Source organism: Poecilia reticulata, chromosome 10 (genome assembly GCF_904066995.2).
Source record: "Poecilia reticulata chromosome 10, P_reticulata-male-v2, whole genome shotgun sequence".
Lineage (NCBI taxonomy): Eukaryota > Metazoa > Chordata > Actinopteri > Cyprinodontiformes > Poeciliidae > Poecilia > Poecilia reticulata.
This window is the reverse complement of record NC_088839.1, coordinates 32,372,207-32,390,437: the sequence shown is the minus strand read 5'-3', so window position 1 is coordinate 32,390,437 and position 18,231 is coordinate 32,372,207. Positions and strand designations below refer to the sequence as shown.

The following is an 18,231-nucleotide window of genomic DNA, read 5'->3' as shown; positions in this document are numbered from 1 at the left end:
GAGTTTTTGTTGTTCCTGGAGTTTCCAACAGGAAGTGAGGCGCCTCATTTAACGGTACGGATCCTGTGGGATTTGTTACTTATGTTTACAAATGAATCATCCTCCCCTCCACAATGTCAAATTATTCATCTTCTGAGATGACAGCACTGCAATTTTCTTTAAATTTGCAATTCAAAATATGAAGTGTTGTTTATTTAAAGAGGAGACATGCAGGACAAACGGCTGTGGTGGTAAAAACCCAACAACAGAGAAAAGAGCCTGAAACAGAAAAACCTGATTTCTGCATCAGCAGCAGCTCAAACATCAACCAAACCGAAAACGTGATCAAACATCTGCCCACAAATCTGTCAGCTTCACGAAGACAAACTTCAGAATAAAAGCATAGAAAACTGCAAAGAGAAACAAAAATCTGCTTTTATCTTCCAAGAAGAAAATGTATTTTTCCACAGCAGTTATTTTTAGTCTGATAGATTTAAAAAATGGCCACTGGTTCTCTGCCTTCAACACACAATCATTAAATCTGCAGAAGAAAGTCATAATCACTGTAATTTGTGTAGTGAAGCAAGAAGTGCAGATTTCTGGTGATGAAGAAACGGCATCAGCTGTGGAGAAGAAACTGAAATGAAACAGGAAGCAACAGAATGTAAAGAAAATAAACGTCAACGTAGAGTTTATTCATGTAGCGTTTTAAAAACAGGTTAAAACCAAACTGCTTAAAAAGACAACAGGATAAAGTGAAACAAACAGAAAGGTGAAGCTCCATGCAGTCGTTTCATTAGCTGGATGTTTTACCTTCATGGCCTCAGACGTTTAACCTGCAGGTTTGTCAGCGACGCTCCGTCTGCAAGACAAACAGCTGGATGAAATTTCACCTTCTGCAAGACATGAATATAATAATTCTGTCGATTTCAGTCACATGCAGAGTTATAACCTGAATCCTGATGTCAGATTACTGGTACTAATGTACAAAAGAATGTAGGAAATTAAAAAGAGGAGGAAAAAATTCAGTGTGTGATTAAATTCCCGTCTGACAGGAGCTGCTGCCACCCACTGTGACATTTTGAGGCGCCGATGTGGCCGAGGAGAAGCAGCAGAAAGGAATGGAGGCTGAACGCCGCCGTCCGTTCTGCTCCCAGGAAAACAATAGCTGAGCATAATTTAACGGCTCTCTTCAGCCAGAGGAGAGGAGGAATAATGAGCAAATAGCACCAATAAAAGTGGAATAATAGCAGGATTAGCAGTAGCCTCACAGGCTTCTGTCCAGCATGGTTTATTATTTACAAGTTGTGCTGTGAGGCCTGCAGCTCCAGATAATAATATTGTCTTGGGCAGCAAAAGCAATAAGGCTGAGCAGAAACTTTAGGCGCAGCCCACATCACTCCGCTTCCCCGGTGGAGTGTGTGGAGGAAGGAGAGGAGGATCATGGGTAATCATTAGCACTGCAGCAGGATGCTTTTTTTTTATCGTTTATTGTTAATTCTGATTTCTCAGGAAGTTGTGAACTGATGGGAGATGAATCTGAGCGCAGAGGAGGAGCCGCAGCTCTCTGTGTGATTAATATATTAAATGATGCTTCACTTTCTGAGACACAAGAAATATTCAGTCAAGTATGTTAGTGTGGAACATTTCAGCATCAAGGGAGTTCAAAAGGTTTGACATTATAAAAACAGACACTCTGCCATATCTTGGTGAATATTTCATTCATTATGGTTCTGAATAAACCAACCTGCTGCTTTTCAGCCTTGATTTAAAGGAACTCAGTGTTTGAACTGCCTTGTTGCTGAAAATGTGTTATAAATAAAACTCCAGATCTGTGGTGCATAGAAGCTGAATACCTCTCCTCCATGGTTGGTTCTGCACTTTTATGCAATATTTTAATTTCCAGTCATATTAATATTTTCTAACATCTGATTCTTCTACCAGCTGGAATGAATCAGACCAGAACTGAGATCTGTTCCTGGAGCCGTTTGCTGCGTCATCAGCTGTTTTATCCACTCCAGCTGCCCGTTTACCAAACTGGACCCATCAATCACCCGTCCTGGTTCTCGGCGCCGCCTCGTATCCTGAGTCGATGCGGCTCAAGTTGAGAAAAGTGAGAGATGAGCCGTTTGTTGCTTCAGAAGTCAGCAGCGCTTTAAAAGCAGCCCTCCACAGATCTCAGGGTGTGATGCATGGCTTTCCGTCTGGCGCCGCCATTCTCAGAAAGCCCGAGTGGCGATTAGTCTCACCACGCCGGTCTTCAGCCCGTCGGATGGAGTTCGCTGGCCGGCCGGTCCAGCGGGTCGCAGGGAGGAAGGTCTGCAGCAAGAAGAGCTGCATGGAGGCGAGCGCTCCGTCTTCTGGAGAAGCTCGGTTCATCTCAGAGTCCCGCCTCGTCTCTGTTGCGGAGCTCAGGATTTCCTCCAACACACTGCCGCTGCTCTGCACATCCGTCAACAAAACGGCATTTTAAAATGTCACATGTTGGAAAAGCAGCTCAGGTTCGTCAAATAAATGGGACAGAAACTTGGAATGAGGTTTGAGTTTGTGAAATTGATTCAGTTCAGCATCATTTTATGTCTCGGTTTGTTCCAGCGTCTCTCTGCTCTGCAGCCGGTTCGATGTCAGTGTGTCTGCAGCAGGAAGACAATGTTTCAAAATAAAAGCCCGCTGACTGACGAGCAGCATGGCTCATGGCTGACTCAGCGAGGCCTTCCAGCATCTTGGGACTTTATATAACTTTGTCTGTTCCAACTCTTCACAACTGAATGTAAAGAAATGTTTCTGATGCAGTAAATCTCCAAAGAACAGAATATTCCTCATCCTTCAATGTAACTGACAGAATAAGCAGAAATGCGTCTCCTGGAGGGAATCCGCTCCCGACCGGCTCCGGCTCCAGTCAGGAGGGAGTTTTCTCCCCCCACAATGAGTCTGCTTACTCCGCCAGAGGACACAATGCTTGAGGAAGAGGTTTAAGACGGAACAGATTACAGATAAACTGCGTCTAGATTTAGGAGAAAAGTCATCCACAGTTTACGGAACCAAAGGGAACACGACGCGTTCTGCTTCTGATGCACTTCATTCATAAAGCTACAACACTAAGATGCTGAACTGAATTATGTTGATAAAACAGCAAATAAGACAAAAACTGTTTGTGTTCAGATGAACAAAAATATCCTGGAATTAGAGACTTTTCCTCTCAGCTGCTTGAACTGAATGGTGCGGTGTGCCATTAAGCAACACAAATACTTAGCTAAACAATTATCTTCAAATTAATTAGTTGGGCTAAAGATTCAGCCTGCAAGCTAAATATTTAGCTTCAAATAAACAAACTGAAGATTCAGCTTAACGCTCAATTTAGTTTTAAGCTAAATAATTAGCTCAGTTCTAAGTATTTAGTTAATATGTGGACTACCAAAATAAAAGCTGCATCTTCCAAACAGCTTTACAAGCTTCTGTTTTCAAATAGCGTCTTTATCATCGTTTCTTTTCTTCCTTTTCTTGTCCAACATTTCAGCTTCAAACACAAAATGAGCCGTTTAGCTCCGAGCTAGCTAAATATTTAGCTTGCTAATTAAACATTTAGTTGGAAACTAACATTTATAAATTAATGAGTAACATGGTGAGAAGATGACTTTGGGAAATTAACTCCTGTTTCCCTAACAGGCAGATTCACCCAACTTGTTGCTGTTAGCTTCACAAAGGGAGGCAGCTGGAGCACCCAGAGAGAACGCACCGGGAGAACCTGCAGAGGTTCGTTTTAATCCAGAGTCCAGCCTGGGATTCAAACCCAGAACCTTCATGCTGCAAAGCAGCAGAGCAATTTCTCCTGAGCTCCGATATCATATTTATTTTTGCTGCCTACATGTTTGCTTCTGGGAACATAAACAGGCTTTGGGAATAAATCTGGCTGCCTTGGTTTGTTCTGCATAGCAATATGTGGTTTCATTCATTAAATCTGCTTATATTCAAATTATTAGAAATGTTATTGCTTCAGCAGTAAAATAGAAAATATTCATCATATTTTCATGAGACCACATTTTCTACAAATATCCTGCGATAAAATACATCACAAAAACCCGTCATCATTAACAGGTCAGTTCAGACAAAACATGTAAATAAAGTACCAAATATGACAAAAACATGATAAATCCGGTCAGTAAAAAATTATCACAAAGTGAGACTTTTGTTTTTTAAACTCGCTGTTGAAGAACAACAAACGGAAAAAGATGAATGAGGTCATTCACCCTGACGACGTGACGGGTTAGATCAGGATTTGTGACATTATTAAATTCAATTTAAGTTATATATATTTTTTTCTCCTTTTACTTTCCATTTTATTGGCTCCTGGCTGAATAATGCCTCCAGGAGCACAATAGGAGTTATCTCCTCAGGCCAGTCCCTCTGGACTCTGACCTGCTCTGCAATATTCCTGTAGCTCCATTAAATAACTTCAATTACCGTCATTTCAATGACCTTGACAGAATGTAGAAAAAAATCAATAGAAGCGCCCCCCAAACCCTCTTTTCTCCTCCGATGACAAGCAGGCCGCCGCTCCATTTCTGGCTCTAATTCTGCGCTTGATGAAGGATTACTGAGCTTCATCATGTTGTTCAACAGGAAACGGTTCCATAAAAGTGAAAGATCTCATTTATTTGATCTCCTCTGTGATAATTTCATCCATACATCAGCTCCTCTCAGTCCAGGCGCTCCGTCTAACTCTGAGGTTATTTTCAGTTCCCCATTAAAATGTTTCTTTCTCTGACAGGGAGCCCAGACTGAAGCAATGTCACCCTGAACAGAGAGCCGTTCATAAAACATCTGAACATTTCAGCTCCTCCAGCAGAAAGCGTGAATTTTAATTATTTCATCACCGAGTTGATGGATTTTAACAAAATCGTTCCGGCAGAGTTGTGCTTTGAACATAAAACAAAACCATGGAAACGAGCACAACGCAGACTTTTTCCAAATTAACGATATGAGAAATAAGAAGCTTGGTTCTGTTCAGCGGGTCGGGTTCTGATCGGAGGCTTCAGAGGAACTAAAACCACATGATGCATTTAAATAACCAAACTGGATCCTTTAACGCTTTGTAGATTAGTTTGTCTTCATCTAATAAACAGAACTTGTCTAACAGACCAAAGGTCAAAGGTGAGTTCAGAGAAAACAAACATGGCGGACGAGGCAGAAGCGATATTTAAAACCGTCTCCACTGGAGCATCATGGGAGTTGTCTCGTCTTGTGTGTTTCTGTCGCTTTCTGATTGGCTGATTGATTATCTGATCATCTTTAGAGTCGTCCAATAATCAGCATAAAATTACATAGTTGTGTGTTTTACATTTTATTTCACCAAACACTAAAAACTGTACGGAAAGTGAAATATGTCAAAAAGATGATAATCATCTCCTTTTACAGAAACTAAAATGTGATGCAGCAAGACAAATAATTAAAAGTTCGTATTTTTCACAGCATTTTGTAACAATTATATAATATAAATGTGTAATGACATCAGTAAAAACACAAAGAAATGAAGCCAAATACTAAAGTTTCCTGTAATAAAGTGGAATATTACGGAAGTTTATTCCGATCTTGGTGTAAAAATTTGTCCCATTTTGTGATCTTGACTTTCTCTTCTGCAGCTTCTGCAGGTCTCATCTATAAACTCTAGTTCTATCTGCAGACCCTCATCTGGATTACATTAGAATAAACCTGATGCCCTGTTGGAAACGTGGAAATCGATCTGTGATGTACGACGATGAAAGGCTTCCCGTGTGGGACGAAGGATTTCAGACATTTCTTTTAACAGGAGCACCGAACAGGACAAATACGACCATCAGAACTCTGCAGCAGTTTTGATCAGCTGAAGGCTTTTTACGTTTCCGATAGTGGATCATTACCGCCTACCTTTGAAGTGTTAAATGCACGGCGGATTCTCTGAGTCACTGCGACGTCTAATTTTAATGACATTGTGGAGGTAAAAGAAGAAAGTTCTGGAAAGCTGTTTAATCTGGGACGGGTTCTGTTCAAGGACGACAACAAGCCAATTAAATGCCACTCAGTCGCCGAGCGGTTTGCGTTTCTCTGGTCCAAAGGAAGCACTTCGTCTGTGGTCTACATTAAAAGGAAAAGCTACAGTAACCCAGATCTTTATGCCCAGCGCTCTCTGATATTTAACCAACGGCAGGAGAACCGGGCCGACACCGAGCCCTGCGGAGCGCCACAGGTTTAGCTCTGGACCAGGATCTGATTTCAGGTGTTTTTTTTGCTTCTCTTTTCTGATTTAGGTTTTTGCATAAAACTTTCACTTTGATTGCAATTTTTTGGGAATTTTATGTCAGAATCTGCAAGGAAAATATATTAGAAGAAAAATATTGAAGCGTTCAGTATTCTCTACCAGCATTTAGAAAACTCTGAATTGATAGAACAAGTGACGCTGTGAACGAAACGCGTTAATGAAAATCACAAGTCGAATCGAATAAAGTTTTGTAAGTCATTAATATTTTTCATTAGTTCATTTTATGATTTCACGGCTGAATGTACATGAATGTAAATGCTGCTGCCATCATGCACAGCTCTGGAAAAAGCAGACTGCAGATCACAAAAAGGTTTTGATCTCATTAAATAAATGTTATCATCTTCAGATACACACATGAAAAGTTGGTTGAAAGAGGAGGATGAACTGAAACAGGAACCTGGATTAAAATCCAGGCAGAAACTCAGGAAGGTTCACCTGCTGGAGAAACCTGCAGCATTAATCTCATGTTGAATTGTTTCACCTGCAGTGTTTGTAGTTGGAGTTAATTAGTTACAATGAAAACTATCTATTTATCATAATTACTTAACGTCTTACTGTTGGGATCGCAGTATTAATTCAAAATGCTTTGTTTTGCCACCTTCTCTTTAATTTGGAGTATAATTAGAGCTGCAACTGAAAAATAACTTTATGTAAATAAACACCAGATAAATTTCCCTCCTCATGCTCCCGATTTGTTCTCCTGCAGTTTACCAGAGCTAGAAAAGACAACTGGGACGTTAGTTTCCCTTGCGTTGCTCCGTCTGTGTTCCTGCTTCATGTGTGGAAACTCCGGCTTCGCAGACATTTCTTGGGAAATTTAAATGGGGAAATTGCAGCTGACTTTCCATTTGCTCTTCATCCGCCTGATGCGCCTCATTTACACACAAGATGCCAAGTGGAGTTTTCCTTTTCATGAATAACTCAGGCCTTACCCAGATATACAGATTCAGTGTACGCTTGTTCTTTCCTCTTAGTGTTGAAGATTCATTATATTTACAGGTTTTAGGCACTGCTGACACACCTGCAGAAAACTTTATGAGTGTTTTCTGAAAGGCCAGAATCTGTTCAGGTCAACTAGTCGGTCCAGCTGAAATATGGAGAAAGTCCATAATCGGCTGCAGCATTTATAACAGTTACTCTGTGTAATCAAACAGGCATCAATCATGCAACAGCTTTATAATCTGCTATGTGTACATTCAGTTACTGATGGTTTTCTTTGCACATTTGAAAATGTTTTCCTCTATTTTACTGAAATAATGTGAACTGACCACATGATTTCTGTTTAAAACGGTTGATTTTCAGAGGAGCTGCTGCAGGAACATCATAAGGAGGCCGAGCAGCTGCTGGAGCAGAACTGCAGCGCGGATCGTTTCTTACCCTTTGTGATTGTAAGGTAGCTGTTGTGCCATCTGGCCTCTTTGTGCTTCAACCTTCAGGTTGGGAAGAAGCATTCGCTGGCGGCTCGCTCCTCTGAGGCGCCTCGTAGCCGCGGGTCCTCCAAACAGGTGCAGCTGTCCTGGCAGGATGCCTGACAGTTAAGCTCTGATGTGGCGATACAAGAGGCCTCTCACTGCAGCGCCGTCCTTAAGTTTCTGCTCACGGCGCGCCGCGTGGAGCACACGACAAAATTCCATCGGAAAATGTTGCAATGACGTTTGGTTCTGAAATAACAGGAAAAGCTTTTATCAGTTATACAAGTAAAATCAGAAGGCTGGTGGCACACAGAACAAGTTAAAACACTTCCGTTTCATTTTTTAAACAAACCTTTTGTAGTAATGAAGAACCTCAGCAACACGTCCCTCCAGCTACAGAAGTTTCACTCCCGTTTTAAGCAACAGAGACGTCGTCAAGATGTTCCCTAAATGCATGAATGGCTTTAAACTTCTGGAGGAATGTAGAGTATCAGGAGAAAAACTGGACAAGCAGAGAAAAAACATGCAGTTTCACAAAAAACAGTCCTGAGACGGGATTCAACCTACAATTAAAAAGCAAAACTAAGAGTCCTTTTCTAATAGCAGTGATTCCAATGATGATATTAAAAAGAAAAACTTGCAGGAACAAGATAATCAAAGTTGGAAAAATTAATTTAGACTGAAAAGACTCTTTTGTTAAATAAAATATCCGTGTTCTCTTTATGGAAAGTAAAGGAACTTATTAGTGACATTGTCTCTCCTGAACAACGTAATGAAGCTCAGGATAAATCCTTTCTATGACATTTAAAGTGAGAGCGACTAAATTTGACGATGATTCACAAGACGTTTTTGCACTCAGACATTTTTAGTTTTAGAGTCCTGCTCCAGAAACCGGTTCAAATAAAAAAAAGCTGTGAAGTGACAGCTGTCACATGATTTTTTTGTGCACAGATGGTTCACTGCAGCTAAAAAAGTACTCAAGGTGCGGTTAAAAATCCATGATGTGTCAGCTCCAGCTTTTCACCCCTTCAGCTGGGAATAAAAAGTTAAGGTTCTGCACTGAATTTGTCACTGGTGACATTTTCAGGTGTCGTCCCAGTAAACAAACCAACAAGCCAGTGGAGGACCTGGTGAACTATTCAAAATCAAAGTTATGACAAGGGCAAAGTAACATTTTACAGCAAAAAGCCAGCAAAGACTTCACACACACTCAGTAGATACTTTGAATAAATCGACGCATGGAGGAGAAAAAAACTTTCTCCAAAAATAAAAAACCCTGAAGTTATTGTCTTTGGACCTAAAGTGGTTTAATCTGGAGTCATTACAGATAGAAACCAGGAAATCTGACCTGAACGTTCAGAGACACATAAAGACGATTATAAAGTCAGACTTCCATCAGCTGAAGAAATAATTTAAGAAATAATGACCTGCAGAAACTCACCCATGTGTTTCTCTTCGGTCACATGATGCTGCCACCACCAGGTTTCATGTGTGTTTTGGTTCTTTGACTTCACACCGTCAGACACGGCCTGTTTATGAGATTTTCTGTTATTCCAAAAGTCTGAATGAAATTTAACTATTTTCTAAGATGTAATCATACGTAATTCATGATTTATGAAAAGTGGGTAATTTTCACATAGCATAATGCCTTTAATAAATCAAACCACCATGTGAAAACATTTTTTTCATACTTACTCATAATGTTTTCGTCTGACACCAACATTAGCTTGATGATGTGAAACATTAAAATAAAACCAGAACAAATCTGGAAGTGGCAAATCGTAAGTCAGCGTAGCGGCTCTTTTAAATGACTTCCTGATTATTGGAAATAAAGCCTGGCTTTATGTCCTGAAAGCAGGAGAAGCCATTTTGGAATCCAGGATGATGTTTTTTATTTCTAACATGTTAATTCTCCCAGGCACCGAGCGCAGGTGAGCCTAACGAGCCGACACTCTGCCAAGTCACTGAAGGGAAGCAAAGAGAAGCAGTTTGCCATGACTGTTAGTGGAATCAATAAGAAGCTGTTTTCTGATGGAAAATATGTGATGCTGGACTCAAAAAGTTTCCTCTCAGAGAAGACGACTTTTAAATTGGATTTATTTTCCTTTACCTTTAAAATTCAGGCCAGGATGAGTCCAGATGGAGACAGTCGGAGCGCAGAGGGACGTTCCTCAAGCCGCTTTCCCTCTGGAACTAATTATTTGAGATGCAGTTTGTTTCTCAAATGAACCCGTGACATCTTCACGCCTTTGCTGCGCAACAATCAGACAAATCAAACATGTCGGCTGCAGAATCAAGCAGCTTCATTTCTATAAACCTAAATATTCTTGGTTCGTTCTGGAGGTTGAGGATAAACACAGAAAGCAATGCATTTTCTCCTTTGACAGAACTAACATGTTTCCAAACAATAAAAGACACATTTTCAACATTTAGCACAATAAATCTGCCAAACATTTTCCACACCTGTACTTTTCCTGTTGCTGTGTTCCTGGTTTATAATTGGGTGTTAAAATGGAGCGGGTTCGGACCCGGATCAGATTGAAGGTCCTTGAATTTTCACACACAGGATCACAGTTTTTTTTATTTTTTTTTTATATCAAACTCAGAATCGATGCCGCTTTTAAAGGATGACCTCAGGTGTCTTTTTAAATGCTAACTGTATCAATAAAGGTGTTATGTGTGATTTGTGAAGCATGAGCCAAGCTGAATACACATACACCCACATAATGGAGGCAGCGAGAGAAAATACATGGATTTACGCACTCAGCAGAGGAGGTGAGAAAAGAGAACACAAAGGAAATCAAAGTGCAAAAAGTGAACTAAAAAAAATCTAAAAATATCCAAACTGCTGAAAGCCTTTTCAGCTGCTTTATGCAATTTTCCCTGCATGAATAAAAAAAAAATCTTATTTTTCCCAGAACGCTGTAGGAAAGTTTTAAACTGAAATGCAAAGACAGGAAATTTAACTCCTGTTATATTGTGTTTTTTTCATGACTTAACAGTTTTATTTAACACTTTTTTAATTGGAACTCGTATCTGGATGTAATGCATATTTTATTTTATGCATCCTAAAATGTAACTTTTAGGAACGCAGATGTTCATTTTTTTTGTACAAATTTGACTTTTCAGATAAAATGAGATTCTAGTCAGCAAGACTTTTTTTTTCCTGTTTCACATATAAATGAATTTAGAGATTTTTGTTTGAATTATTCCAATTCAGCTCAGTTCAAAAATGACCTTACTGATGTTCATGATGAACTGGGATTAGTTTTCTGGATTCATAAATTACAAACCTGACAAGATTTGTGACAAACATTCAGATGTTTCTTGCATGTAGTTTAGATGATGGAAGCAGTTTATGCACCAATTTTAGGTAAATCTTGTCGGTTTGGGAGTGAAAACTTAAAAAACAGAAGATAATTCGATACCAAGATCCACGGAGCGGAGCTGGAGTGTGTGGCTGGTTGTGTTCAGTCTGCTCCTGGAATACTTGAGAGAAAACCCAGATCACATAAAAACGCCACACTGATAAACACTTCCGCTCTGCAGGGGTTCTTCAATCGGACCAGCTGGACCAGCGATTCTGCTCTGCATGCAGCAAATAAAACCCGCCGACATAAATGAGCTCTTTAATGCGCGTGTGTTGGCACAAACCCAGGCATGTTTTTTCATTCACACAAACTGCAGCGAGAAAACAAACATCTGACACCTTTTTCTCTCCATACAGAGAAACTTCCTGCTTACGTTTAAATCTGATGGATCCGACCAAGACGGACAGAACTGATCCTGGAAGAACGAACATCATGACGATTCATTTTCTGTTTTATGTTGAACTATTTTTAACAGCTTGCTCAAACTTTTCTTCATATGATGTTGATATGATTCATTATGCTACTTTTACTGACCTTCACCTTTTTCCTGACAGTTTTTCTGTTTTCCTTTTTTTTTTTTAATATCAGTTTTTCTTCTGGTTATCGTTTCAAATCTGATTGAAAAGATTAATTTTATATCGGATATTGGATATAAAAACTGAACATCAAAGTTAAAATGCAGCATTTTTTAGATCAATACAAAAATGGTTGGACATGAGAAATCATTTCACAGCTGTTTCAGTATGTATGCACATATATGCCATGTTTTCTTGAGCAATTCAACCAAACAAAAGTAAATATGTCAGAGTGAAAAAGTGTTTTGGGATAAGGTAGCCAACCCATAAAGTAATACTGTGTTTAAGCTGCAAAATCTTGATTTATTCAACAAGAAATGTTTGCATTTTGATCAAAACAGAGTAAATATCGCGGCTGTCTGGCAGGAGGAGCCAGATTCTGGATGGCTTTGAAAATGTAGAGAAATTTAGATTTAACCAGAAGCAGCTGCTGAAGGACACAAGTGATTTGGAAACTGCAGTTTTAAACCATCTGAGGATTTTGAGGAAAATAAAAGAGAAATATATAAATCAATGTAGGAAACGATGCAGTGACCAAGGTGAAAAATGGTGAGAGGAGTTAAGGAGGGTGGAGGTGGTTTATGCAGCGTAAAGTGAAGACGCATAATAACCGATGATACTAATGTGACATAAAAAAACTGCTAATAAAATAAGTAAATTATATGTACGTCAAGATTTCAAATCAGAAAAATAGAGCTGAATGTCATCTGCAAAGTGATGGAAGTGGATACTGAAAAAGTTCTGTGAAGGGAAGGAAATAAATGATGAAGAAGAGGAAGAGGAGGAGGACTGAGCCCTGAGGCACACCTGGTGCAACAGGAGGAGGGGGATGTGAAGGAGTTTAGTTCAGGACTCGACCAGCTGACAGATGAAGATGCTGAGTCAGCAGCCATGTACTGAAAAACAACAAATCAGTTCATTTGTTTCAATCGCATTAAATTCATCCAATTGTATACGTTACATTTATTAAGTTGTATGTGATAAATAAAACTTCATTCGATAACATGTAACAAAATTAACAGAATTTTGTTAAAGTTGCAGCTCCGTTCTCCCAGTGAGCAACAAAATGATCATGGGTCACTACGGCCATGAGTCGATTAAATTCAAATCATTTCCAAACACCAATAACTTCATAAAGCTTCTGCTTCTCTGATATTTAGCTGGACAAAATGCTTTTCCAGCAGCTAATTGACTCAAATGTTCCTAAAAATGATGCGTCACAAAATCTGTTACATCAGTCAAATATCTGCTGCTCAGACGGGTTTTATGATTCAGGAACATTTAGTCAGAGGGAAATACTTTTCATAAAACACATAATTCACCATAAACTGTATCTGACGCCATTAAAGCTGAAGTTTTCGGTACGTTGTCATAGTAACAAGCAGGTGGATTTTATCCTGTGATTGGTGCAAAGCTGTTGCCCTGTTTAAATTGCAGCTGAAGGACGTCCTCACCTCTCTGACAGTCAGTATAAACTCTACTCTTCATTCACAAGTCTGTCCGTCAGCCTGACAGGCACACAGACAGGAAGTAGTGTGTTTGGTGTTCCTGCAGCTTCAGATGATGAACAGCTGGTCCCGCCCACAGTGATCTGCAACGGAGATGAAGCTGTTCAGAGCAAAACCAGAAACTGACATTTCCATCAGCCCAGTTATCATTTCTGTTCATTCAGTTAAATCAGACAGAAGAAAGTTGTCCCGGGTCGTTTGACCTCTCTGCCTTACCGAAGGTCATCTGTTCAGTCTGACGGGAACAGACGAGTTCCTGCAGACTTTCTGCATGTTTGTTCAGCAGCTCAGCGTGTTCTGTGGCGTGTATTTGATGTGCATATTTTATCACACTAAGAGCCTTGGACCATATGTTTCCTGAAACCAGCTTTCTAATTAGTTACAGTGTAATTCATAAGTCTAGGAAAAATAGCAGCTATAACCAGAACTGAAGAGTATTTTAATGGGATTTTATCTGACAAAGTGGAGCTTAATTTGAAGTGAAAGAAAAAGTGTGCATTGCTTTACACACACACACACACTCACACACACACACACACACACACACACACACACACACACACACACACACACACACACACACACACACACACACACACACACACACACACACACACACACACACACACACACTTTGGGCCCCATAAGCAGTAGTCAGTCCCCACAATGTAGTATTTGTTTGGAAAAAGATACATGGTCTTGAGCCGGAAAAGGGTAGAGTGCCTTCTCTGGGTCAGGGGGGTCGTCCTGCCTCAAGCGGAGGAGTTTAAGTATCTGGGGATCTTGTTCACGAATGAGGGAAGAAGGGAGATCGACAGGCGGATTGGGGCAGCGTCTGCCGTGAAGCGGGCGCTGTACCGGTCCGTCGTGGTGAAGAGAGAGCTGAGCCAAAAAGCGAAGCTCTCGATTTACCGGTCGATCTACGTTCCCACCCTCATCTATGGTCATGAGCTTTGGGTCATGACCGAAAGAACGAGATCACGGGTACAAGCGGCCGAAATGGGTTTCCTCCTCCGCAGGGTGGCTGGGCTCTCCCTTAGAGAGAGAAGCTCGGTCATCCGGGAGGGACTCAGAGTAGAGCCGCTGCTCCTCCACGTCGAGAGGAGCCAGTTGAGGCTCGGGCATCTGGTCAGGATGCCTCCTGGACGCCTCCCTGGTGAGGAGTTCAGGTCCCACCGGGAGGAGGGGAGACCCAGGACACCTGGAGGGACGATGTCTCTCTATGGCCTGGGAACGCCTTGTGGTTCCTGGAGGACCTGGAAGAAGTGGCTGGGGAGGGAAGTCTGGGCCTCCTGAGGCTGCTGCCCCCGAGACCCGACCCCGGATAAGCGGAAGAAAATGGATGGATGGATGGATGGATGGATACTTGCAGTGTATCAAAAGCAGGACTACACATAACACTACAAGTGTTACTTTAACATGTTTTTACTCGAGTAAAAAGTAGCTGTTCAAAAAGTAAAAATAAAGAAGTAGTTTATCAAAAGATTTAATATTTAAAAATTATCAGATGGACCAAAATATAAAATTATTTGGGAATTTTCCCCCCACAAATTCTCTCTTTCAACATAAAGCTTATGAAATGATAATAAAATTGTAAGTGTGTGTTTGGTGAATTTTTGGTCATTTGCTCTTCATTCCCTGAAGTTACTCACAGTGGGTATATAATCCAGAAATTTTAATCAAGTAAAAGTCACAATACTTAACTAGAAAATTCCTGCAGAAATTTTAAAGGGGCATGCCAAAGTGTGCCCGTCGGCTTTGACGCAGCGTTTTGATGCTAAAAATTAGCATTAATGCTAAAGAAAGCTGCGACGTAGTCAATAAACTGTGGAGAGGCAGAAGCATGTTGACTAAGCTTTAGTTGTACCATTCATTATGTTAAAATTGATGCATTAGCTAAAATTAGCCAATATGCTAATGTTAGCTCAAATGCTGGCAGTAGCATGTGGAGCAACAAGACCATGTTGTTTTAATTTTGCTACTCCATTCAGTATACTAAACATGTCTAATTAATGAGAAAATTAGCTAAAAGCTAACTTTAGGTAAAAGTGCTAGTGTACTAGTCAAAGACAGCGAAATGATAACTTTTGTACTAATGCTAATTAACTGCCTTGCTGCGCAAGGCAGTTCACTATCCTGAGAAATAAATAACATAAAAAACACTAATATTATTGCACCGCCGTAGGCGGTGCACTAACACGAGAGGAGTATGCAGACTTTTATTTTGAAACTTTCAGTTAGCTTCATTTCAAAAAGCCACACTAATCCAATGTGTACCTGTAGTTTGGTTAATGCACCTCTATAGTGCCCCATACAGCAAGTAGATCTAAATGCCAGCTCATCCCTTGTGCTATTTGAGAGTTGCGCGATGTTGTAGTTCTGACATTAAGTTTTTGTAGTTCTAAAGAGCAGCTCAACTATTGTGTGAATGAGACACAAAGGGATAAACAGATTCTAACTGTTTGAAGCACTTGGTTTATCTGAACAAAGCAGTCCAAACATCTCCTTCCTATTCAGGATCTTTTAGAGTGATCCGAAAACCGTGTGAAGCATATAGTCAAGGGGGCTCAAATGCTAATGTTTGTGCTAATGTTAATAAACTGCCTTGCTGCGCAAGGCAGTTTACTATCCTGAGAAATAAATAACATAAAAAAGGCTAATATTATTGCACCGCCTTCGGCGGTGCACTGACGTGAGAGGAATATGCAGGCTTTTATTTTGAAAGTATCAGTAAGCCTTATTTTAATGACCACGCTAATTCAATGTGCAACTCTGGTTTGTTTAAAGCAGTCCCATAAAGCCCAAAAGAGCAATAACCTGATGTGAAAAATGTCACATCAGGTAATGTCACATCAAAGTAATAGCTCCCTTCTCGGCATCGAGCCGCACGATTTGATACCACTTTTGTGGGTGGCCACGCAGCGGTACGAGCCGCATTAACGGTGACGGAAGAATAAATATATAACTAGAAAATTCCTGCAGAAATTTTAAAGGGGCATGCCAAAGTGTGCCCGTCGGCTTTGACGCAGCGTTATGATGTTAAAAATTAGCATTAAGCAATCATGGTTAAGAAAGCTTCAGTGTGGTCAATAACCTGCGGGGAGTCAGAAGCATGTTTTCTTAAATCCTGAAATTATTCAAATAAATTCTTCATAAACCCAATATATTACCCGGATAACAGTTTAAATATTAACCTGATAACAGTTTATGACGGAGTATTTCCTTGCAAACGGCTACGTTTTTAGCCTTAGCTCTCTGCTAAAATGAAAAGTACAACACGATGAAAATGTAAGAAAATAAAAACAAAACTCACCAAAACCGATGTAACTTAGTTCTCATTAAATCCCAGTCAGTTTTCGACCAGGTAATTTATGTTTTCTCAACTATATTAAGCGTTTCCGTTCATCACCGCTCTTTTCCTACGAATCCTCTTCTGCTCTCTGTCAGGTTTGTGATCTGTAGCATCACCCAGGCGCCGCGTCTGTGCCGCTGGTTCCTTAAAGGAGCAGCGACGTTATTTTCTGTCCACAGACTTTTAATCAACTATTTATTCTTATTTATGTCAGATTTTAACATGGGGGGACATATGTGTAATGGTTATAGTCTTGAATCAGTAGTATAATGCTGAAAACACAAGAAGTTGTAAATACCAGTAAACCCTACAGTGCAGTCCTGGGTAGCTGCAGTTCCAGACACTGTGTTCTTCTGTTGCTATGGTAATTAATCCCCTGCAGCTGTGAGAGCCAAAGAGCGGGAAAATCCTCTTCAGACACAGTTTCTATACTTGGGAGACACCAGGCGTCAGTCTGAAGGACCCTGACAAAAAGCATAAGCCCTAGCAAATTTTTGTAAACATTGTACATGAGCAGGCATGTGTATCTATGTTATGACCAACTTTCAGATCAATAGGGCGATATTTATGCCTGTGAGGGGGATTTAAAAAGGGTTTTTGAGTCAGCCATAAACAGTCCTGTGTGTGTGTTTCATAGAGAAAGATTACTGATTCTGTGAGACACAAAATCTCAAATTTTTTCGTTTTTATTAATTTATGTAATCATTTTAACTCCAATCCCCAATAAAAGTAATAGCTCCCTTCTCGGGTACGAGCCGCACGTTTTGATACCACTTTTGTGGGTGGGCACGCAGCGGTACGCCAAAGTGTGCCCGTCGGCTTTGACGCAGCGTTATGATGTTAAAAATTAGCATTAATGCTAAAGAAAGCTGCAACGTAGTCAATAACCTGTGGAGATGCAGAAGCATGTTGACTAAGCTGTACTTGTACCATTCATTATGTTAAAAATAATGCATAAGCTAAAATTAGCAAATATGCTAATGTTAGCCTAAATGCTGGCAGTAGCATGTGGAGCAACAGGACCATGTTGTTTTAATTTTACTACTCCATTCAGTATACTAAACATGTCTAATAAATGAAAAAATAAGCTAATAGCTAACTTTAGGTAAAAGTGCTAGTACACTAGTCAAAGGAAGTGAAATGCTAATGTTTGTGCTAATGTTAATGAACGGCCTTGCTGCGCAAGGCAGTTCACTATCCTGAGAAATAAATAACATAAAAAAAGCTTATATTATTGCACCGCCTACGGCGGTGCACTAACACGAGAGGAATATGCAGACTTTTATTTTGAAACTTTCAGCTAGCGTCTTTTTAACTACCACAACAATTCATTGTGTTACTGTAGTTTGTTTAAACCAGTCACATAAAGGCCAAAAGAGTAATGACCTGATGTGAAAAATGTCAAGGCTTTTATTTTGAAACTTTCAGTAAGCTTTATTTACAATAGCTTTACAATAGCTTTTTTATTTACAGTGGATTACACACTAATCCAATGTGTAACTGTGGTTTGGTTAATCCAGCTATATAATGCCCCATACAGCAAGTAGATCTAAATGCCAGCTCATCACTATGTGCTATTTGAGAGTTACGCCATGTTGTAGTTCTGACCTTCAGTCATTGTAGTTCTAAAGAGCAGCTCAACTATCGTGTGAGTGAGACACAAAGGGATAAACAGATTCTAACGGTTTGAAGCAGTTAGTTTATCTGAACAAAGCAGTCCAAACATCTCCATCCTATTC

General features: G+C 40.1%; 1 protein-coding gene across 3 annotated transcripts in view; it reads right to left on the bottom strand.

The window, feature by feature from the left end:
- Window positions 1-1,847: 1,847 nt before the first annotated feature.
- LOC145553206 (uncharacterized) overlaps window positions 1,848-18,231 on the bottom strand; it is a 77,455-nt gene continuing 61,071 nt past the window's right edge. Inside the window, exons 4-9 of one of the 3 annotated variants that reach the window (XR_014089490.1) lie at window positions 13,087-13,223; window positions 12,440-12,528; window positions 9,797-9,938; window positions 9,128-9,215; window positions 7,652-7,866; window positions 1,848-2,421 (exon numbers count right to left, since the gene is read on the bottom strand). Coding sequence is in view for 1 of the 3 variants with exons in the window: in XM_081611941.1 (XP_081468067.1) it covers window positions 13,136-13,223 (88 nt within the window). In the remaining 2 variants the exon portion in view is untranslated. Of the gene's footprint in view, window positions 2,422-7,651; window positions 7,867-9,127; window positions 9,216-9,796; window positions 9,939-12,439; window positions 12,529-12,894; window positions 13,224-18,231 lie in introns of those variants that run through there. The other 2 variants (XR_014089491.1, XM_081611941.1) reach the window with 2 other exon arrangements.